This window comes from Garra rufa, chromosome 8 (assembly GCF_049309525.1).
Source record: "Garra rufa chromosome 8, GarRuf1.0, whole genome shotgun sequence".
NCBI lineage: Eukaryota > Metazoa > Chordata > Actinopteri > Cypriniformes > Cyprinidae > Garra > Garra rufa.
Genome location: NC_133368.1, coordinates 33696014 through 33720785, shown reverse-complemented (window position 1 = coordinate 33720785; position 24772 = coordinate 33696014). Strand labels below are relative to the sequence as shown.

The following is a 24772-nucleotide window of genomic DNA, read 5'->3' as shown; positions in this document are numbered from 1 at the left end:
TGGTGGTCCTTTACGACCGTGAGTGAAAAATTCAACTTTTTTTTGATAATTATTGATATTCAGTGTCCAGAGAATATTCCTGCACTGGTTTGGTTCCGATCGGGTTAAAAACCTAGGACTAGTTCGCAAAAGTAGGTTTCGGATTCACGTCCATTTTTCGGGGTCAACCGTGCGTCGCAACTCAAAAATTTCGTAATACACTTTTGTTCGGCTTGACCCAAGGATCACAGCGATGTAAAGTTTTTGAGTCTACGACAAGCGGTTTACGAGATTATGGCCAAAATGTCAAAAATTTTAGTTTTTTGCGCTGTAGCGCCACCTATGGTCCGATTGGGCTGATACTTTGATAGGTTCTCCTCGATTTTTGCTCTATCTTCTGACCAAGTTTCAAGTCTCTAGCACTTACGGTTTGGGCTGCACGTTCAGTTTTACGGCAGAAAAATAATAATAATAATAATAATAATAATAATAAAAATCCTAACAAAAACAATAGGGATTCAGTGCTACGCACTCGAACCCCTAATAATAATAAAAATCCTAACAAAAACAATAGGGATTCAGTGCTACGCACTCGAACCCCTAATAAAAATCCTAACAAAAACAATAGGGATTCAGTGCTACGCACTCGAACCCCTAATAATAAAAATCCTAACAAAAACAATAGGGATTCAGTGCTACGCACTCGAACCCCTAATTAAAGCTGCAAGCAGCATTGAGCGGGGTTCGAGTATTTAAGGTCTTTTTCGACTTTTACGCTGTTAGGGTGCTGGCCAACATTAAATAAATGACATATCATATGAAGATGTAGTGTTTGAGTGAATGTATGAGCATTTTTTTATTGTAGCAATTTCAGGTCATTTAATATAGAATTTTCATATTTTGTACACCTTTTTAACTGTTATAGCGCCACCTATGGTCCAATCTTCATGAAACTTTGCATGCTTGTTAAGGGTCATCTGGTACACGTTTTCACCAATTTTTGTAAAGTTTTGAGTTTTTGTTTAGGTTTTATAGGCTTTTGAGTATGTATGGTCACACCCCCTTTTCTAAATTAGCCCATTATAGCCAACCAAAGGACAAAATTCAACATTTTTTCGATAATTATTGATGAAGAGAGTCCAGAGAATATTACTGCAGTGGTTTGATCGAGATCGGGCGAAAAACCTAGGACTAGTTCGCAAAAGTAGGTTTTTAACATATTTGTGAATAATTAATGAACGATTTGATTGACAGCAATGGTTCTTGAGGCAAAGTTTCTCGGCATGAGGAGATCTATCAAATGTTATGTATCTTGTGTGGATGAGTGAAACGCCGCGCGATTACAGAGCCAAAAAACTCGTTAGCGCCAACTAGTGGCCGATTTCTTTCAAAATTCTTACAGACCATTCGGGGCATGAGTCAAACATGCCCACCGAGTTTCGTTCCGATCGACCTCCGTTAACCTTGTCAAATAGGTGATTAAACTTCATTGGCCAATGGCGACCATGTTTTTTGAGGTACGCCAATGTCCTCATAGACACTTGTGCCCCTTTGGTCCAAGTCACTGCATACCAATTTTCAAGTCGATCGGACTAACGGCTGTGTATTTATAGTCAATAATATGTTTTTTCCGTTTTATAGCGCCACCAAGTGGTCAAGCTCAGCATTTTTTTTGATTTGACCAAGGAACGAGCTTATACACATGTGTGCCGAGTTTGGTGAAGATATCTCATTCCGTTCAAAAGTTATAGCCATTTTAGTAAAATTGACCCCTCACTTTCGAACGTTTTGGTGGTCCTTTACGACCGTGAGTGAAAAATTCAACTTTTTTTTGATAATTATTGATATTCAGTGTCCAGAGAATTTTTCTGCACTGGTTTGGTTCCGATAGGTTGAAAATCCTAGGACTAGTTCGCAAAAGTAGGTTTCGGACAAACGTCCAGTTTTCGGGGTCAAGCGTACGTCGCAGCTCAAAAATTTCGCAATACACTTTTGTTCGGCCTGACCCAAGGAACGCAACGATGTAAAGTTTTTGAGTCTACGACAAACGGTTTACGAGATTATGGCCAAAATGTCGAAAAAAATGTTTTTTTGCGCTCTAGCGCCACCTATGGTCCGATTAGGCTCATTCTTTTTTCAGGATGTCCCCACAGTTAGCTCTACGTTCTGGCCAAGTTTCAAGTCTCTAGGTCTTACGGTTTGGGCTGCATGTTCAGTTTTAGGAAAAAAAAAAGATTATTTTAGCGATTACAAATAAACAATATAGCTGCAAGCAGCAATTAACGGGGTTCGAGTATTTAAGGCCTTTACGGCTTCTATACTGTTAGGGTGTTGGCCAACACGAAATATATGGCTGACACCAGAACAAAGAATACACTCACAAACAGAAACATACACAGAAATGAAATGGTTAAACTATTGTGTTCATTAAGCATGATTACAGAGACAGACAGATGCACGCATATTTTGTTGCACATAAGAGATTTGTACAATAAATGATAAGTGACAACATGCTTAAGTCTAGTGTTTTTAAGATTTGATATATCATTGTCATGTTTCACTGTAATCATAATCATGTGTAATTGTCAAATATGATATCTGTATAAATTAAGTTTTAAACTTTGGCTAAATGTGATTTGAAAAGTAATATCAGTGATTTAGTATCATTTACATATAAATTCACAACTATATAAAGCCATTAAACCATACAAAGCACTGTTCTGGTAAATCTGTATGTGTAAGCCCATTAGTGGTATTCTACTGCCATCTAGTGGCTATAGTTGTGATTTTGTTGAAACAGAGGTGCATTATTTTTAGCTTTATAACTATTAAATTGCCTTTTTTGCCCAGTGTCCATAAACATCTGCTTGTTTTGAATCATATGATACATAATTTTACTTAGGTTTGTGAATTTTTGCTTTATTTTAGTATTTGTGGACTTTAATCTACACTAGATAAAAAGCATATTATGAAATGGCCCTGTTATAGCTGTCCAAATGCAAATGTTCAACATTTTTTTGATAATTACTGACCAAGAGAGTCTGGAGAACTGAACTGCACTGATTTTATTGAGTATGGGTTGAAAAGCCAGGACGAGTTCACCAAAGTATGTTTTTAAAATGATCTCACGTTTTAAAAGAACAGTTTGATTGACAAGATTGGTCCTAGAGGCAAAGTTGTTCAGAATGAGGAGATCTATCATATGATATGAAGATATAGTGTATATGTGAAGATATTGACGTTTAATTGGGTTTTTAGTTCTATATACAATAGAAATATCATGTTTTTGACACCTTTTTAACTGTTTTAGCGCCACCTATGGTCCGATCGTCATGAAACTTTGCATGCTTGTTAAGGGTCATCTGCTACATGTTGTCACCCATTTTTGTAAAGTTTTGAGGTTTTGTTTAGTTTTTATAGGCTTTTAAGTACGTGTGGTCACACCCCTCTTTCTAAATTAGCCCATTATAGCCAACCAAAGGACAAAATTCAACATTTTTTTGATAATTATTGATCTAGAGAGTCCAGAGAATATTACTGCAGTGGTTTGATCCAGATCGGGCGAAAAACCTAGGACTAGTTCGCAAAAGTAGGTTTTTAACATATTTGTGAATAATTAATGAACGATTTGATTGGCAGCAATGGTTCTTGAAGCAATTTTTCTCGGCATGAGGAGATCCATCAAATGATATGCATATTGTGTGGATGTGTGAAACGCAGCGCGATTACAGAGCCAAAAATACTCGTTAGCGCCAACTAGTGGCCGATTTCTTTCAAAATTCTTACAGACCTTTAGGGGCATGTGCCGAACATGCCCACCGAGTTTCGTTCTGATTGACCTCCGTTAACCTTGTCAAATAGGTGCTCCAACTTCATTGACCAATGGCGGCCATGTTTTTTGAGATACGCCAATGTCCTCATAGACACTTGTGCCCCTTTGGTCCAAGTCACTGCATATCAATTTTCAAGTCGATCGGACTAACGGCTGTGTATTTATAGTCAATAATATGTTTTTTCCGTTTTATAGCGCCACCAAGTGTTCAAGCTCCACAACTTTTTTTGATTTGACCAAGGATCGAGCTTATACACATGCGTACCGAGTTTGGTGAAGATATCTCATTCCGTTCAAAAGTTATAGCCATTTTAGTAAAATTGACCCCTCACTTTCGAACGTTTTGGTGGTCCTTTGCGACCGTGAGTGAAAAATTCAACTTTTTTTTGATAATTATTGATATTCAGTGTCCAGAGAATTTTTCTGCACTGGTTTGGTTCCGATCGGGTGAAAAACCTAGGACTAGTTCGCAAAAGTAGGTTTTGGACATACGTCCATTTTTCGGGGTCAACCGTGCGTCGCAGCTCAAAAATTTTGTAATACACTTTTGTTCGGCCTGACCCAAGGAATGCAACGATGTAAAGTTTTTGAGTCTACGACAAGCGGTTTACGAGATTATGAGGAAAATGTTAAAAATCTTAGTTTTTTGCGCTGTAGCGCCACCTTTGGTCCGATTTGGGCGAGTCTATGGATCCTCGATTCTGGCCGGAGTCCCGACAATCTGACCAAGTTTCAAGTCTCTAGGCCTTACGGTTTGGGCTGCACGTTCAGTTTTAGGGCGGAATAATAATAATAATAAAAATCCTAACAATTACAATAGGGTTTCAGTGCTACGCACTCGAACCCCTAAATATAGCTGCAAGCAGCAATTAACGGGGTTCGAGTATTTAAGGCCTTTATGGCTTCTACACTGGTAGGGTGTAGGCCAACATGAAATTGATGGCGGACACCAGAACATATCCATGATGAAGAGTACACTCACAAACAGAAACTTACATTGAAATGAAATGGTTAAACTGTTATGTTCATTAAGCATGATCACACACAGACAGATGCACACATATTTTGTTGCACATAAGAGATTTGTATAATAAATAAGTAACAAAATGCTTAAAACTTGCGTTTTTAAGATTTGATATATCATTGTCATGTTTCACTGTAATCATAATCATGTGTAATTGTCAAACATGATATATCTGTATAAATTAAGTTTTAAACTTTGGCTAAATGTGTTTTGAAAAGTTATAACAGTGATTTAGTATCACTAACATATAAATTCAAAACTACATAAAGCCATTAAACCCTAGAAAGCACTGTTCTATTAACATGTGTAAGCCCATTAGTGGTATTCTACTGCCATCTAGTGGCTATAGTTGTAATTTTATTGAAATAGAGGTACATTGTTTGTAAGCTTTATAACTATTAAATTGCCTTTTTTTGCCCAGTGTCCATAAACATATGCTTGTTTTGAATCATATGATTCATAATTTTACTTAGGTTTGTGAATTTTTGTTTTATTTTAGTATTTGTAGACTTTAATCTACACTAGATAAAAAACATATTATGAAATGGCTCTGTTATAGCTGTCCAAATGCAAATCTTCAACATTTTTTTGATAATTATTGACTAAGAGAGTCTGGAGAATTGTACTGCACTGATTTTATTGAGTATGGGTTGAAAACCCAGGACGAGTTCATCAAAGTATGTTTTTATATTTATTTCACGTATTAAAAGAACAGTTTGATTGACAACATTGGTCCAAGAGGCAAAGTTGTTCAGAATGAGGAGATCTATCATGTGATATGAAGATATAGTGTATATGTGAAGATATTGACGTTTAATTGGGTTTTTAGGTCTATATTCAATAGAAATATCATGTTTTTGACATCTTTTTAACTGTTATAGCGCCACCTATGGTCTGATCGTCATGAATCTTTGCATGCTTGTTGAGGGTCACCTGCTACATGTTGACACCCATTTTTTTAAAGTTTTGAGTTTTTGTTTAGTTTTAATAGGCTTTTGAGTATGTGTGGTCACACCCCCTTTTCTAAATTAGCCTATTATAGCCAACCAAAGGACAAAATTCAACATTTTTTTGATAATTATTGATATAGAGAGTCCAGAGAATATTACTGCAGTAGTTTGATCCAGATCGGGCGAAAAACCTAGGACTAGTTCGCAAAAGTAGGTTTTTAACATATTTGTGAATAATTAATGAACGATTTGATTGACAGCAATGGTTCTTGAGTCAAAGTTTCTCGGCATGAGGGGATCTATCAAATGATATGCATATTGTGTGGATGTGTGAAACACCGAGCGATTACAGAGCCAAAAACACTCGTCAGCGCCAACTAGTGGCCGATTTCTTTCAAAATTCTTACAGACCTTTAGGGCCGTGAGTCGAACATGCCCACCGAGTTTCGTTCTGATTGACCTCCGTTAACCTTGTCAAATAGGTGCTCAAACTTCATTGGCCAATGGCGGCCATGTTTTTTGAGATACGCCAATGTCCTCATAGACACTTGTGCCCCTTTGGTCCAAGTCACTGCATACCAATTTTCAAGTCGATCGGACTAATGGCTGTGTATTTATAACTGTTTATATGCTTTTTCCGCCTTATAGCGCCACCAAGTGGACAAGCTCCGCAATTTTTTTGATTTGACCAAAGATTCAGCTTATACACGTGTGTGTCGAGTTTTGTGAAGATATCTCATTCCATTCAAAAGTTATAGCCATTTTAGTAAAAGTGGCCCCGTCACTTTCGAACGTTTTGGTGGCCCTTTGCGACCGTGAGTCAAAAGTTCAACTTTTTTTTGATAATTATTGATATTCAGTGTCCAGAGAATATTTCTGCACTGGTTTGGTTCCGATCGGGCGAAAAACCTAGGACTAGTTCGCAAAAGTAGGTTTTGGACAAATTTCAAAATGGCGGAAAAATTTGCATACCGGAAATGAAATCGGAGATAGCCATTTTGTTTTGATTGAGCCAAGGATTCCAATGATATAAGACACTTGAGTCTAGGACAAACGGTTTAGGAGTTATGATAGGTTTCGCGTTTCGGTTCGCTATAGCGCCACCTATGGTCCGATTGGGCTGATTCTTTGTGAGGTTCTCCTCGATTTTTGCTCTATCATCTGACCAAGTTTCAAGTCTCTAGGCCTTACGGTTTGGGCTGCCCGTTCAGTTTTACGGCAGAAAAATAATAATAATAAAAATCCTAACAATTACAATAGGGTTTCAGTGCTACGCACTCGAACCCCTAATAATAAATATAGCTGCAAGCAGCAATTAACGGGGTTCGAGTATTTAAGGCCTTTATGGCTTCTATACTGGTAGGGTGTAGGCCAACATGAAATTGATGGCTGACACCAGAACATATCCATGATGAAGAGTACACTCACAAACAGAAACTTACATTGAAATGAAATGGTTAAACTGTTATGTTCATTAAGCATGATCACACACAGACAGATGCACACATATTTTGTTGCACATAAGAGATTTGTATAATAAATAAGTAACAAAATGCTTAAAACTTGCGTTTTTAAGATTTTATATATCATTGTCATGTTTCACTATAATCATAATCATGTGTAATTGTCAAATATGATATATCTGTATAAATTAAGTTTTAAACTTTGGCTAAATGTGATTTGAAAAGTTATAACAGTGATTTAGTATCATTTACATATAAATTCAAAACTATATAAAGCCATTAAACCATACAAAGCACTGTTCTGGTAAATCTGTATGTGTAAGCCCATTAGTGGTATTCTACTGCCCTCTAGTGGCTATAGTTGTAATTTTATTGAAATAGAGGTACATTGTTTGTAAGCTTTATAACTATTAAATTGCCTTTTTTTTGCCCAGTGTCCATAAACATATGCTTGTTTTGAATCATATGATTCATAATTTTACTTAGGTTTGTGAATTTTTTTTTTATTTTAGTATTTGTAGACTTTAATCTACACTAGATAAAAAAGCTTATTATGAAATGGCTCTGTTATAGCTGTCCAAATGCAAAACTTTAACATTTTTTTGATAATTATTGACCAAGAGAGTCTGGAGAATTGTACTGCACTGATTTTATTGAGTATGGGTGAAAAACCCAGGACGAGTTCACTAAAGTATGTTTTTAAAATCATCTCACGTATTAAAAGAACAGTTTGATTGACAACATTGGTCCTAGAGGCAAAGTTGTTCAGAATGAGGAGATCTATCATAAGATATGAAGATATAGTGTATATGTGAAGATATCGACGTTTAATTGGGTTTTTAGTTCTATATACAGTAGAAATATCATGTTTTTTTCACCTTTTTAACTGTTATAGCGCCACCTATGGTCCGATCGTCATGAAACTTCACATGCTTGTTAAGAGTCATCGGCTACATGTTGTCACCAATTTTTGTAAAGTTTTGAGTTTTTGTTTAGTTTTTATAGGCTTTTGAGTATGTGTGGTCACACCCCATTTTCTAAATTAGCCCATTATAGCCAACCAAAGGACAAAATTCAAAAATTTTTTGATAATTATTGATCTAGAGAGTCCAGAGAATATTACTGCAGTGGTTTGATCCAGATCGGGCGAAAAACCTAGGACTAGTTCGCAAAAGTAGGTTTTTAACATATTTGTGAATAATTAATTAACGATTTGATTGACAGCAATGGTTCTTGAGGCAAAGTTTCTCGGCATGAGGAGATCTATCAAATTATATGTATCTTGTGTGGATGAGTGAAACGCCGCGCGATTACAGAGCCAAAAAACTCGTTAGCGCCAACTAGTGGCCGATTTCTTTCAAAATTCTTACAGACCATTAGGGGCGAGAGTCAAACATGGCCACCGAGTTTCGTTCTGATTGACCTCTGTTAACCTTGTCAAATAGGTGCTCAAACTTCATTGGCCAATGGCGGCCATGTTTTTTGAGATACGCCAATGTCCTCATAGATACTTGTGGCCCTTTGGCCCAAGACACTGCATACCAATTTTCAAGTTGATCGGACTAACGGCTGTGTATTTATAGCTGTTTATATGTCTTCTCCGCCTTATAGCGCCACCAAGTGGACAAGCTCCGCAATTTTTTTGATTTGGCCAAAGATTCAGCTTATACACGTGTGTGTCGAGTTTGGTGAAGATATCTCATTCCATTCAAAAGTTATAGCCATTTTAGTAAAAGTGGCCCCGTCACTTTCGAACGTTTTTGTGGCCCTTTGCGACCGTGAGTCAAAAGTTCAACTTTTTTTTGATAATTATTGATATTCAGTGTCCAGAGAATATTTCTGCACTGGTTTGGTTCCGATCGGGCGAAAAACCTAGGACTAGTTCGCAAAAGTAGGTTTTGGACAAATTTCAAAATGGCGGAAAAATTTGCATACCGGAAATGAAATCGGAGATAGCCATTTTGTTTTGATTGAGCCAAGGATTCCAATGATATAAGTCACTTGAGTCTAGGACAAACGGTTTAGGAGTTATGATAGGTTTCGCGTTTCGGTTCGTTATAGCGCCACCTATGGTCCGATTGGGCTCATACTTTGATAGGTTCTCCTCGATTTTTGCTCTATCTGCTGACCAAGTTTCAAGTCTCTAGGCCTTACGGTTTGGGCTGCCCGTTCAGTTTTACGGCAGAAAAATAATAATAATAATAATAATAATAATAATAAAAATCCTAACAAAAACAATAGGGATTCAGTGCTACGCACTCGAACCCCTAAAAATCCTAACAAAAACAATAGGGATTCAGTGCTACGCACTCGAACCCCTAATAATAAAAATCCTAACAAAAACAATAGGGATTCAGTGCTACGCACTCGAACCCCTAATTAAAGCTGCAAGCAGCATTGAGCGGGGTTCGAGTATTTAAGGCCTTTACGGCTTCTATACCGTTAGGGTGTTGGCCAACACGAAATATATGGCTGACACCAGAACATATCCATTACAAAGAATACACTCACAAACAGAAACATACACAGAAATGAAATGGTTAAACTACTGTGTTCATTAAGCATGATTACAGAGACAGACAGATGCACACATATTGAGATTTATGCAATAAATAAGTGACAAAATGCTTAAAACTTGTGTTTTTAAGATTTGATATATCATTGTCACGTTTCACTATAATCATAATCATGTGTAACTGTCAAATATGATATATCTGTATAAATTAAGTTTTGAACTTTGGCTAAATGTGATTTGAAGACTTATAACAGTGATTTAGTATCACTTACATATAAATTCAAAACTACATAAAGCCATTAAACCCTACAAAGCACTGTTCTATTAACATGTGTAAGCCCATTAGTGGTATTCTACTGCCATCTAGTGGCTATAGTTGTAATTTTATTGAAATAGAGGTGCATTGTTTTTAAGCTTTATAACTATTAAATTGCCTTTTTTGCCCAGTGTCCATAAACATCTGCTTGTTTTGAATCATATGATGCATAATTTTACTTGGGTTTGTTAATTTTTGTTTTATTTTAGTATTTGTAGACTTTAATCTACACTAGATAAAAAGCATATTATGAAATGGCCCTGTTATAGCTGTCCAAATGCAAATGTTCAACATTTTTTTGATAATTACTGACCAAGAGAGTCTGGAGAACTGAACTGCACTGATTTTATTGAGTAGGGGTTGAAAACCCAGGACAAGTTCACCAAAGTATGTTTTTTAAATTATATCACGTATTAAAAGAACAGTTTGATTGACAACAGTGGTCCTAGAGGCAAAGTTGTTCAGAATGAGGATATCTATCATATGATATGAAGATATACTGTATATGTGAAGATATTGACGTTTAATTGGGTTTTAAGTTCTTTATACAAAATAGAAATATCATGTTTTTGACACCTTTTTAACTGTTATAGCGCCACCTATGGTTCGATCATCATGAAACTATGCATGCTTATTAAGAGTCATGGGGTACACGTTGTCACCAATTTTTGTAAAGTTTTGAGTTTTTGTTTAGGTTCTATAGCCTTTTGAGTGTATGTGGCCACGCCCCTTTTGTAAATGACCCTGTTATAGCCCACCAAAGGACAAAATTTCACATTTTTTTGATAATTATTGATCTAGAGAGTCCAGAGAATATTACTGCAGTGGTTTGATCGAGATCGGGCGAAAAACCTAGGACTAGTTCGCAAAAGTAGGTTTTTAACATATTTGTGAATAATTTATGAACGGTTTGATTGACAGCAATGGTTCTTGAGGCAAATTTTCTCTGCATGAGGAGATCTATCAAATGATATGCATATTGTGTGGATGTGTGAAACGCCGCGCGATTACAGAGCCAAAAATACTCGTTAGCGCCAACTAGTGGACGATTTCTTTCAAAATTCTTACAAACCTTTAGGGGCAGGAGTTGAACATGCTCACCGAGTTTCGTTCTGATTGACCTCTGTTAACCTTGTCAAATAGGTGCTCCAACTTCATTGGCTCATGGCGGCCATGTTTTTTGAGATACGCCTATGTCCTCATAGACACTTGTGGCCCTTTGGTCCAAGACACTGCATACCAATTTTCAAGTCGATCGGACAAACTGTTGCGTATTTATAGCCGTGTATATGTTTTTTCCGTCTTATAGCGCCACCAAGTGATCAAGCTCCGCAATTTTTTTTGATTTGACCAAAGATTAAGCTTATACACATGTGTACCGAGTTTGGTGAAGATATCTCATTCCATTCAAAAGTTATAGCCATTTTAGTAAAAGTGACCCCTCACTTTCAAACGTTTTGGTGGTGCTTTGCGACCGTGAGTGAAAAATTCAACTTTTTTTTGATAATTATTGATATTCAGTGTCCAGAGAATATTTCTGCACTGGTTTGGTTCCGATCGGGTGAAAAACCTAGGACTAGTTCGCAAAAGTAGGTTTCGGCTTCACGTCCATTTTTCGGGGTCAACCGTGCGTCGCAACTCAAAAATTTTGTAATACACTTTTGTTCGGCCTGACCCAAGGAACGCAACGATGTAAAGTTTTTCAGTCTACGACAAACGGTTTACGAGATTATGGCAAAAAATGACTTTTTTGCGCTGTAGCGCCACCTATAGTCCGATTGGGGCGAGTCTATGTATCCTCGATTCTGGCCGGAGTCCCGACAATCTGACCAAGTTTCAAGTCTCTAGGCCTTACGGTTTGGGCTGCACGTTCAGTTTTAGGGCGGAATAATAATAATAAAAATCCTAACAAATACAATAGGGATTCAGTGCTACGCACTCGAACCCCTAATAATAATAAAAATCCTAACAAAAACAATAGGGATTCAGTGCTACGCACTCGAACCCCTAATCATAGCATGTCGACCTCAAATTTCTCAGGTTATAAAGTATAAGCAATTCAAAAAAACACAAGAGAAAAGACACTCAATTTCTTTTTATTTCAACTAAGTTTATAGTAAAATTGAACTGATAGCATTTATTAATGAAAGGAAAAAAAGGTCTCACCCGCTTCTGACTGCAGCCCACAATGAGGTAGGTTTCAATGTTGTGCTTTTTGAGATAGACGTTTCTATCTCCACCAAATCCAGGTTCCACATCATAATCCCCATTCAGATAGTTTAGTGTGGCCTTGGTGATATGAATACGCCTGAGATAATAAAAACAATTTTCATGAGCCATGATGTAGACAGGAAGTTACCCTGGAATGGTAACACCATATTTGGAATAGAATACTAGTGTATTAAATAGTATGTGCTGCTTACAATTTTTTATAGTGTGTGAAACAGACATTATGAAGCAATAAATGTTTAAGCTACTGTCAGCAAGCAGCATTCATTTACTATTATGGGAAATAACACAAATGTTTTGCATCTAAATCCAGATACAAATGCCTTAACCTTTGGCAGTCCGAACAAAAAAATTAAGAAAAAAGAAATGTGGGATGATATTATTAAATTATTATTTTATATTTTCTTTGTAAATTACAAAACTTCATGTAAAAAAAAAAATAATAATAATAATAATAGTACCGCATTTTACATGTCACTTTAGAAACAGTGTATGTTTTAGTCCATTAGCTGAGACTGATTTTAACTACACTCCTACATTTATGATGAAATTATAAAATATTTGTGTGTTACTCTCTCTCATAGCTACATGGTGAGTAGATAGGCCCCATCATTTTGAGGTAAATGTGTTCAATAGTCTGAAAAATGTGTGCGTAACTTCAAGAAATGTCACTACTGAACACCATTCTTCTATAATTAAACACTTTTTGTCATGTTTTGTCGAAAATAAAGTATACTGAATTATCAACTAAGATGTTATGATAGTGTTTGGTTCAATATACACTGCTGCTCAAAAGTTTGGGATCAGTAAGACTTGTGATGTATTTTAAGTAAGTCTCTTATGGTCATCAAGGCAGCATTTTTTTGATCAAAAATACAGAAAAAAAATAGTAATATTGCAAAATGTTATTACAATATAAAATAATGGTTTTTGTTTTATAAATTTATATAAAATATAATTTATTCCTGTGATGCAAAGCTGAATTTTCATCAGCTGTTACTCCAGTCTTAAAGGTTGTATCAGCGATTCTAGGCTGAAACATAAAGTGTCAAATTCAGCTGACCTTTCTTCACGATCCGCTCGCTGCCTGCCCCATAAATTGGCTGTAAAAAAAAAAAACGCGTCGCTGTGGTCAGCCTCAGGGGGCTGACCGTCAGGGGGTTGGTGTTGTGGACTTTCGTACTGGTGCAGGGATGTGAGGGAGGCAGAGCGAAAGTCCACAACACCAACCCCCTGACCCCCTTGCTGTGGAATCCTTGGTAGCACCGATTGTTTTTTTTTGGCATATCTCGGACCCTAGGCTGACCACAGAGACACGTTTTTTTTTTACAGCCAATTTATGGGGCAGGCAGCGAGCAGATCGCGAAGAAAGGTCAGCTGAATTTGACACTTTATGTTTCAGGCTTGAAATCGCTGATACAACCTTTAAATATTACATGATCCTTCATGATTTATTATTAGAATTATCAATGTTGGAAAACCTGTGATTCTTTTTTTTTCAGGATTCTTTGATGAATAAGAAAAACAGAACAACAAATTTTCAAAGTAGAAATTTTTTTAACAATGTAAATCTATTCTATCACTTTTTATTAATTTAAAACATTCTTGGTTTTTTTGAAAAAAAGGAAAGAATAAAAATTTACTGACCCCAAACTTTTGAACAGTAGTGTATATTGTTAGAAAACCTTTCTATCTTAAATAAATGCTGTTCTTTTTAACCTTTTATTGATCAAAGAATCCTGAAAGAAGTATCACAAATTTCAAAAAAAGTATTAAGTAGCACAACTGTTTTCAACATTGATAATAAATCAGCATATTAGAATAATTTCTGAACGATCATGTGACACTGAAGACTGGAGAAATGATGCTGAAAATGTAGCTTTGTATCAAAGGAATAAATTACATTTTAAAATATATTTGTAGCACATAGAAAACTGTTATTTTAAAGTGAAATAATATTTCACAATATTAAATTTAAAATGTGTTATTGGTTTACCTCTTAAACCTACTTAATAAAATAGAAAAAATATATATTTACAAGAAAGAAAATACAACATGAGAATTAACCGCACAATTATTAGAAATGTGTACTTTGCATATTATACAATACAAAATTTGTGGAAAAAGACATTTTTTCATAACGTTTTCTACTCTGACTTTGAACCAATTCTTTAGAATGGCCCATTTACAGATTATTTCTCTATTTCATGTTGATGTTTATTATAGAAAACGATAAAATTATTACAATTTACTATATGATTAACTATATTTAGACATTTTGATAGTAGTAAAACAGTCAGGAACACTTTGCACAATGTACATACTACAGAAAGCAGTATGCTAGTTTGCCATTCTGAACAAAGCTATGGTGAAGAAAGATAACCAGAGAGAGACTTTAAAGTCTTGTCTGAACTTGTCTTGCGTTAATGGAAAAAAAAGCATTTTCAGATTTTAAAAGTGAAGAGAGACAGGGAGTTCAGGTGAGAAAACATGGGCAAAAAAAAAATTCCAGAGTTCATGAACCCACCCTGCTGCGCCCCCAGCTTCCATGTGATTGGCCAAGGTGACATCGTTGGACCAGACATCAAACTGCCACTTCCTTAATCCCAGCACCCCACAGTGGACTCGCCCGCTGTGTATACCCACACGCATGTTCACGTTTACGCCGGTGACTTCCCTCACCAACCTAAAACACAAAGAGAAAAAAAATGTAAATATACCTTTTAATATAACAGATCATTTTCTTTTAATGGTTGGTTTCTCTTTGCCAGCTCTTTTTCAATCTAACCAATGTAAAAGTATTTCCTACATTCTGGCATTTTAATATATGATATCATTCATAACTTTACCTACTGAACCATCTCATCTCATTTTGTCCTAAGGTGCATTAGTGTACCCTGAAATGCACCTTTCCACTGGGCACATCAACAAGTTAACAGCACATTCTGATCCCGCCGTCACACGGCAAACAAGCCATCAAACTCTTTTGAACATTGAGGGTGACAGGCAAGTCTGCGGAAAAATGGTCTCTTCCTGTGATGGGGTGCTGGGGCGGTTGGCTGCAGCTCAGAGAAACACAGACACGTGCTCATTGGAGCAGAAAGCCAGTCACCACCATTCCTGCCTTAACAACCAACTGCTCAGAGACACCGAACATTAGAGAAGTCAGGCCTGTGGACACATCCGCACGCATGCAAGACAAATAACTTGGAAACAACTCAATTAAAGGAGGACTGATTCCAGATTCCAGATTTTCAAATAGATGCATCTCAACCAAATATGATCCTATACTAACAAACCATACATCAATGGAAAGCTTATTTATTCAGCTTTTAGATCTCTTTTGATCTACAGTTAAAGAAAATTACTAGGGATGCACCGATATGAAAATTTTGGCCGATGTCGATATCCGATATTAATTTTTCTGTTATGGCCGTGACCGATATTTACCGATATCGATATGTGTACTTAAAAAAATGTTTCTGAGATGATAAAAGTTTGTACATACTTAATTTCTTCCTTTACTTTTAGAATGTATTTTATTTCCAAATAACAAGGTTACAGGGCTACCATAAAACATAAGTAACCAACTTTTACCAATTATCAAGCATGCCAGTTTTCATGGCAACATGTTTTCAGCTCTGTGCACTCCAGTTAAACTCAAATTTGAGAAAAAGGCTAAATCAAAATATCCAACACATATCCTGACTGTTCGTGCATTTTTATGTACATGTAAATGTCCAAACCCTGAAACAAGGTTTCTACCAAGCAAACATAAAAAAAACAAGTCAATTTTAAGACCCATCTATAAAAATGTTCAAACAAAAATGAGAACTGTGACATAACCATAATTCAAAAGACATGATACGATATCGGACCGATGCCGACACAATATCGGACCGATGTCGATAGGTTAAAAAAATGACGAACATCGGCCGATATCGATATTTATGCCGATATATCGTGCATCCCTCAAATTTACCCTTATGACTAATTTTGTGGTCCAGGGTCACAAATATAAATAAAACATTACAAAAAAAAAGAAAAAAGAATTGGTAACATGACCTAACATTATGAATTAATTAATTTATATATAATTAATTAAAAATATTCTTATTAATTAATTAAATATTCTTATTCTTATTATATATATATATTTTAAGCACATTTATTCCAAAATAGTAACTCAGTAATAGCTTTTATTTAAACAATTAGATATTTTATTTATGAAATGATTACCTGGTTATTTTTAATAATAAACTTATTTTCAGATCATCAGTCATCAGAGCTCAGTAAACACTGTTCACAGACACAGAAATGTACCGTTAATTTTAAGCTGATTGCTCGCTAAAAAACCACAGATCATGTTTTCTGGCCATTTAAAGTTTGATTTTTACTTGGCAAAGTGGTAATATATAAGTTTTGTGTACTTTTTTTTTTTTTAGTTATCCCATTTCGTGAGCGCGGAACAAGAGATGCGGGATTTAATGCATGAACTAATCATAGCCAGTCATAACCAGTCATTTCCAATCATATCGCAATGGGGGCATTGTCTCCTCTCATGTGACTTTTCCTCATTCATTCTCAATTACCCCCCACCAAACTCATGGCATGCTTTAGGGAGTCTGTTAAAACTCAGTGGGCTCAGGGGAGGCGAGAGACACAGGCTCCTGCAGTAACATTTCTTTTACTTTAGAAACAATTGTGATTCATAAATCTTTCATAAATCCATAATAGATTCCATTTTATTATGGAAACTAAACAATTTTGTGTGCATGTACATTTCTTTTTTTCGTGGAAACTCCCAGGTCCTGATTCACTGTAGCATCTCTTTTGTATCTCCTGGCTGAAGTACATTTTCAGGCAGACATTTAAAACAAGACACAAAAGCCTTGCTGTTCCTGTCTGATGAACAGAAGCAACACTGTAATACTCACGAGATTGCTTCGATCATGTCCACACCCATCTCCACGCAGCAGTGCGCATGGTCAGCACGAGCCTCGGGCAACCCTGACACGCAGTAGTAGCAGTCACCCAGGATTTTAATCCGCAGACAGTGATTCTCCTGCAGACACAGAGAATGACAGTGTAACGGAGATGGGGCTGGTGTAAACGGAATTTTGGCTGTTTTGAGTTGTTGTAGTTAGTTGAACTGAAATAATGCATCACTTTCATAGCCATTAATAAAATAATCTGTCACATGTCATTTCATTGCCATTAAAGGGATAGTTCACCTAAAAATGAAAATTCTGTCATTATTACTAACCCTCATGTCAAATGTGCATCATAGACATAGACTGAAAACAAAAAGTAATCTCGTAGCTTCATTAAATTAAGGTTGAACCACTGATGTCACATGGACTATTTTAACAATGTCCTTACTGCACTTCTGAGCCTTGAATGTGTCTATGCAGGGTCAAAAAGCTCTCAGAAATCATCAAAAATATCTTAATTTGTGTCCCGAAGATAAACGCAGGTATTACAGGTTTGGAGCGACATGAAATTTTCATTTTTTGGGTAAACTATCCCTTTAAGGTATGATAGTAGATATCGCATACAGGGAATGTGCTACATATTATAGCCTTTCCCGCTTAAAAAAAACCCTTCGCATACCGCAAATGTTTTTTCCTTTTAAGGGTGTTGATTTTCAGGGGATTTATATGATTTATGAAAACAAAATAAACTCAAACCTTAACTATTCCCAAATGGCTTTAAAATGTCAGATTTTAATCTGTCTACAGTGTATTTTTATATGTACTAGGTTTGGCATCCCTCTTTCATGAATTCAAAAATCCACCCCAATTTGTCTTGATATTTTTCTTGGAAAACATGAGTAGTCTAAACAAAAAAGGCTTGGAAATGGATTTCAAATAAGTTAATATAATGATATAACAGATAACAGTTACCGTAGAATAGTTCAACCAATAAAAATCTGTCATTATTTGTTAATCATAAACTAAGTCTTCAGAAGACATGCAATATAGCATAAAATAGCATATATGATGTTTCTATGGAGCCTCTGCGTCCTTTTTAAGAAGCAGGTCATATGGGTTAATCAAAAAAGTACATTATACATAAAGATATTGTCTCTGAAAAGAAATAGTCAACTGAAGCGCCCTAACAAGTTGTCATATTTTTGAATCATTTGCCTTTTACCAATCTATGTCACTGGGTAACACATTAGCATAACCCACGTCTGCCCACAAACACTTCCGCTAGTAAGTGTGTTTACATGTCGTGAAGATGCTGTGTTCTGCGCTGTGTGTTTTGTTTTCATTGCTGAAAGATGATGATGTGAAGAATCAGTGGTTAAAATTCATTTTTTCCATGATACCACAGCAATACAATTCAAACCTTTTGTTGTGTTCTTGTCATTAACATACAGAAGACTGCTTCTGTAATCTTGGCTTTTATGTCCTTTAGCTTCTAATCTTCTTTATTTGGATTAACAAGCGTCTCCAAACCACAACCTGTAAATACGTTTGATACGTTATGTGTACATTTTTAAGCGAGTGCTCAAAATATCTTATTTTTTGTGCTAATATGTGATGTATACCTAGTGCAGCTTTAAGTTTCCAGGTAAACCACGATATTACTGTCTTACTGAAGTAGTTGATAATTCACTGTGAACACACTATTTCCTAAGAATGTATCGATTAATATCGACTGACGTTGTTTTAATTACTTTGTTTACTAATAAAAAAAATGTAGACATATTTTGGTTTACAAACTACTGTTTACATCAGTTAGTCATGTTAACATATTCGCTTGCATAAGTGTTAAACAAAATGTTTTGAAGTCATTATTTTAAGAATGGACTGGAGCGCTATACAGTATTATTGTTTTATGTAAGGTGCATGATGGTTGCCAGGTTTTCACAACAAAACCTGGCAACCCACATTTCGAGGGGAGTCCCCCAATAAAAATTGCATTCTGGGGTGTAAAATACTTGCTTTTTGTCAGGGTTCCCCTGGTAAATTGGCATTCCAAGGCTAATTATTGGAGTTGCTTCAACCTACGGACTTCAAAAACAACCACGAATTTAGCAACACAGATGGTTGCACTCACCAACTTGCTCTAGTACTCCTCTCTGTGCCAATCACAACAGGCTTGGCCAGCTGACCAATCAGAGCAGAGTAGGTTTATGGAAAGGAGGGCTTTACCGACATTACACTAAAAGCTGGTTCGAACCGTTTCAAAATCATTGACAAAATGACTATGTATAAATGTATATTCTGAGGAAATTACAATGTTTTCTGACCTTACATGCATGTAAACCTGTTGTAGGGGACTCCAACACAATATTAGGGCACTTTAAAAAACCATATGAAATGCTCTTTAAGCTTGAAACCTCCAGTCTCCATTCATTGCAATTGCATGGAAAAGAACAACCAGAACATGCTTCAAAATTTGGAAGGAAGAGAAGTCTTACAGCTTTAAAAAGACACTAGGGTTAACAGACAATGACAAAATTTATTTTCTGTCATTAACTACTCGCCCTCATGTTGTTCCAAACCCTTAAGACCTTCGTTAATCTTCGGAACACAAATTAAGATATATTTGATGAAAACCGAGAGCTTTCTGATCCTCTCGGATTTAATAAAAATAATCTTAATTTGTTTTCTGGAGATAAACGAAGGTCTAAAGGGTTTGGAACAACATGAGGGTAAGTAATTAATGACAGAAATTTTATTTTTAGGTGAAGTATCCCATTAACTGTTGTTTTTTGGAGTTTTATAGGTATCTTAGTTTGTAAGTTAAAAAACAGGAGACAAGAAAGCAATGGAGAGCAGAAGAGGAAGCCTCGGGCTGGGCACAGGACTCACGGCAGCAGGACCGGGTCTTATGACAGCCACCTGAATGTCACCCCAGTGCATGCCTTCATTTAACCCGCAGCTCATACAACAAGCTCTATTGTTGATCATCAGGGCGAAGTGCGCGTGCATGCTTTTTTGTCTTTTTGCTCGAAGGTTTTGTGAAGTGTGCAAACATCTGAACAGACAACAGATGGTTTTCCATTTGAGTGGCATCTCTCTGCAGTGGCAGAGTACGTGCACGAATGCATGGCAACTTGGCTGTGATGAGTCACCACCACTGGTGGAGATAACGAGGAGATAGTCGAGCTGGAAAACAGCGGGACGCTCAGTGTGAGAAGCGTGATCGCAAACACTCATCTGACAGGAGGGAGGGCTTGTCTATCCCAGTCAGCTGTGTGAGTGGGATGCAAGCGGAATTAATATGATTACATCTCAGTTTGCCATCGTGTTTCGACAAAAAAAGCTGTTTGGCTGAGGGCGTGGGCTGATCTGCGGACACTTACGGCGGCCAGTTTGTCGAATCTTGCGAAGAGCTCGTTGAGGGTCATCACTAACTCCTGGGCCGTACACTGGGAAGCCAGACTGGTGAAGCCCTCAATGTCGGCAAAGAGGATACTGTGGGGAGAGAGAGAAATATCAAACAGAGTTGAGGTTTCAACAATTATGGCCACTTTAATATTTTAGGCCTCGATTTTTAGCATTTCATAAATTAACCAATCTCAATGTTTTTCTTGTTGTTATACGAAGGTCTCAATAGATCTGTCTTGAACCTTTTTTACCATGCTATTACCATGATTTATTTTTGCAACTTTTGCTTAAAATGTCTTTTATGTATATCTTATTGTTTTAGTCTTGTCCAAGTCCAAATCCAAGTCTAATGTTTGAAATCATTCATTTCCAACAACAATTTTGCCACTATTTTTGTCTCAAAACAACCATTTTTTTCCTAAAAAGGGACAAAGAGCTTAACATGAAATGACATCTGATATGTGATCATAAAAGTAAAGGTAAATATCAACATCTAATTTAGTCAAATTAGCAATGAAAAGTGCAATAAACTCTATCCTAAAAAACCCTACATCAATGGAAAGCTTATTTACTCAAAAAATTACCCTAATGACAGGTTTTGTGGTCCAGGGTCACATTTTATTATAAAATATTAAACTATTATTTAATTGTAGTTAGGATATACGATTCTACGGAAGCACGTTTCCGCCACTGAATAAAAAAATAAAAAAGGTAATTGCGATCTCACAATTCTGACTTTTTCGTCAGAATTGCGAGTTTACATCTTGCAATTCTTATTTTCTCAGAATTGTGATATAAACTTACAATTGCGAGTTATAAAGTCCAGCTCTGATGATAAAAAAAGACTGATATTTACACAGAACTGAGTTTTTATCTCACAATTTTGACTTATTTTCCGCAACTGCGAGTTTATATCACGCAATACTGACTTTATTTCTCAGAACTATGAGTTTATATCTTGCAGTTCTGACTTCATAAACTCACAGTTGCGAGTATATATTTCACAATTCTGAAAAAAATGTCAGAATTGAAAATTTGTATCACGCAATTCCGAGGAAAAAAACAAACTTGGCCATTATAATTACAAATATATTTCAAATGCTGTTCTTCACAGAATAGTATCAAACCCAATTAAAATCTGAGATATGCTATTAATTACACTATATTAACACATATATATATTATATTTATTTATATACACACACACACTGTGTATTGTGTATTGTTCACCCTATAACATGTGAACAAACACAAAGAAAGCTCATAACGAAATTATTAATAATTATTTGATTTGCAGGAAACACATTCTAAAATGTACACACTGTCATTGTGGATAAAAGCATTTGCCACATGAATAATAAACCCAAAGAAAAATCAGGTCATTCTTGTTAATCATCTCAGGCTCTCATCCCCACACATCAGTGTAGTGCACATTCACCTATATTACACGGTTGCCACGGTTACCTGGCTGACAATTGAAACCCTCGCCCACAGCTATTCATTTCAATTGACCATTTGTGAAGCAGATTTTACATAGATACAATATGAGCTAACTAATGTGATCCCGGCGTCACAGCTCCATTACCATGCCAATGGCACAGCACACAGGTTCGAATGGGAGTGTGTGCTCTCTTTAGCAAAAGATGACATTCACATTAAGAGAATGTTGGGCCTACAGAGACGAGAAAGTGAATAAAGCATGATATTCCCCCATGGGAACCGGTAACAGATATGGTTCTTCTTTATGCACCTTGAATGAAACGCAAATCAAAACCTTGTGGGCTGTAATGACTTTTCCCATTTCAATATTCATCTGCAGAGCTTTTACCAATGCTGACATTGATCTAACAGCTCAGGGCTGGTTTGACACTTAAAGCTATCGTGACAGTAGGAAGACCATCAGGTTTGACTCAAGCGCAGGATCCGGGTGAGCGTGACCTATCAGTACAGACTCAATATCAAAGACGATTTCCAGAAATGTTTAAAGAGGCCCAGAAGGCAGGCTGTTCTCGATCAACACAGTCATCTCATGTGATGTTTGCCACTCCCTTTTTTCTTGGTTCCCTGGAAAAAAGCCTGACTGTTTAATGGTTTTCAATCAATTAATCTTTGTGTGAACTGTAACACTGCAGACCATCTAAATATTTGCAAAATAGCCTTCAAACCTCAATTAAATGCTTTGATTTTTCAGTATGTCAAATTTAGACTGGTATTTCAGCTGAAAATAGCAGCTAAACCAGCTGATCAACATCATTTGATGACCCAATAAAATAAAATAAAATCAACTTTAGGGGGAAAAAATGGCAGATTTCAATCATCAATCATCTTCAAAAAGGTCTGAAAGGTATTTCTCATCAACAAACCTTACAATTTGGGGTTTCATTCGTGTCCTTAGAACAAATTAACGCAAGTCAACTTTACTTCTAATAATTAAAATCCATATCTATTCACAAATGTGACCCTGGACTTCGTGACTTCAGTCATAAGTCGCAGGGGTACATTTATAGCAATAGCCAACAATACACAGTATGGGTGAAAATTATACAATTTTCTTTTATGCCAAAAATCATTAGGATATTAAGTAATGATCATGTTCCATGAAGATATTTTGTAAATTTCCTACTGTAAATATATCAAAACATAATTTTAGATTTAATATGCATTGCTAAGAATTTATTTTGGACTTTAAGGACGAATTTCTCAGTATTTTGATTTTTTGCACCCTCAGATTCCAGATTTTCTAATAGTTGTATCTCCAAATATTGTCCCCATTGTGCTATAGAAACATCAATAAAAAATAAAAATTTACTTTTATGACTGGCTTTGTGGTGCAGGGTCACAAATGAGAAGTACAACAGCGCAACCGACCCTAAGACAAGTTTGCTCAAACTGTATGAGCAATAATAGGCAAGCATATCATTGGAATTTAGCCCTCTCGCTTTCTAGCGCTACAAATTTTAGAATAGATTTTTTGCCTCATTTAATTATTTAAATTAAATTATTTGAATTACTGGAATTGATTTGGGTCTCTTAACTGGCCCCTGTCTGTTATATGATACGATTCAATGCACGAAAGGGCAACAGATCCTCTTTCTACATTTAGCAGACTTCCTACTCTGCGATGTCAATACACCGTAATGAATTAATGATGCCACCTTTTCATAGTAAATCATGTGTACAAAGAGCATCATGAGACCACGTCTGAAAGCTGACAAAGATCAAGCACAGGAATAGTTTTTATCGTATTACAACAGCCCTGATCAAAAACAAACAAAACAAAAGCATCATATGACTGTACTGTACACGAGTCTCTTAGGAACTGACTTAAAGGATTAGCTTACTCCAGAATTAAAATTTCCTGATAATTAACTCACCCTGATGTCATCCAAGATGTTCATGTCTTTCTTTCTTCAGTCGAAAAGAAATTAAGGTTTTTGAGGAAACATTCCAGGACTTTTCTCCATATAGTGGACTTCAATGGGGATCAGCGGGCTAAAGGTCCAAATTGCTGTTTCAATGCAGCTTCAAAGGGGTCTACACGATCCTAACTGAGGAATAAGGGTCTTATCTAGTGAAACGATTGTTTTACCTTTTTTTGGAAAAGCCGTTTGACTTTCTTTGTTGCTACTTCTGCTTACGTCAAGCGTGACTTTTCCGATATAACTATGTAATGCGTGAAATGCCTAAAAAAAATACAAATGTATATACTTTTTAACCACAAATGCTCATCTTGCACTAGCTCTGCATCAACAACTTCACGCATTACATAGTCATGTTGGAAAAATCAAGCTTGACGAAGCAGAAGTACCAACAAAGAAAGTCAAAGGCCTTTACAAAAAAAGGACAATTTTGAAGTTGGAGGAGAAAATGAGATGGAGTTTTTCACCCTACCCTGCCTTTTTGAACCAAAGTACACAGATGAAGAACTAACCATGCATGACCTTTCGGTTTGGTTTACGCAATTTGTGAAGATGCGCATCACAGAACTAGTGCAATTTGAACATTTGCAGTTAAAAAGTATATAAATTTTGACGTTTTGCTAGATAAGACACTTATTCCTTGGCTGGGAACGTGTAAAGCTCATGGGAAGCTGCATTGAAACTACAAACTGCTGGCCAC

General features: G+C 36.2%; 1 protein-coding gene across 1 annotated transcript in view; it reads right to left on the bottom strand.

Moving 5' to 3' along the window:
* Positions 1 to 24772, bottom strand: part of adcy5 (adenylate cyclase 5) — a 181790-nt gene that overhangs the window by 64390 nt on the left and 92628 nt on the right. Inside the window, exons 4-7 of the mRNA XM_073845493.1 lie at positions 20629 to 20740; positions 17246 to 17373; positions 14836 to 14994; positions 12246 to 12387 (exon numbers count right to left, since the gene is read on the bottom strand). Coding sequence (XP_073701594.1) covers positions 12246 to 12387; positions 14836 to 14994; positions 17246 to 17373; positions 20629 to 20740 — 541 coding nt within the window. The remainder of the gene's footprint in view (positions 1 to 12245; positions 12388 to 14835; positions 14995 to 17245; positions 17374 to 20628; positions 20741 to 24772) is intronic.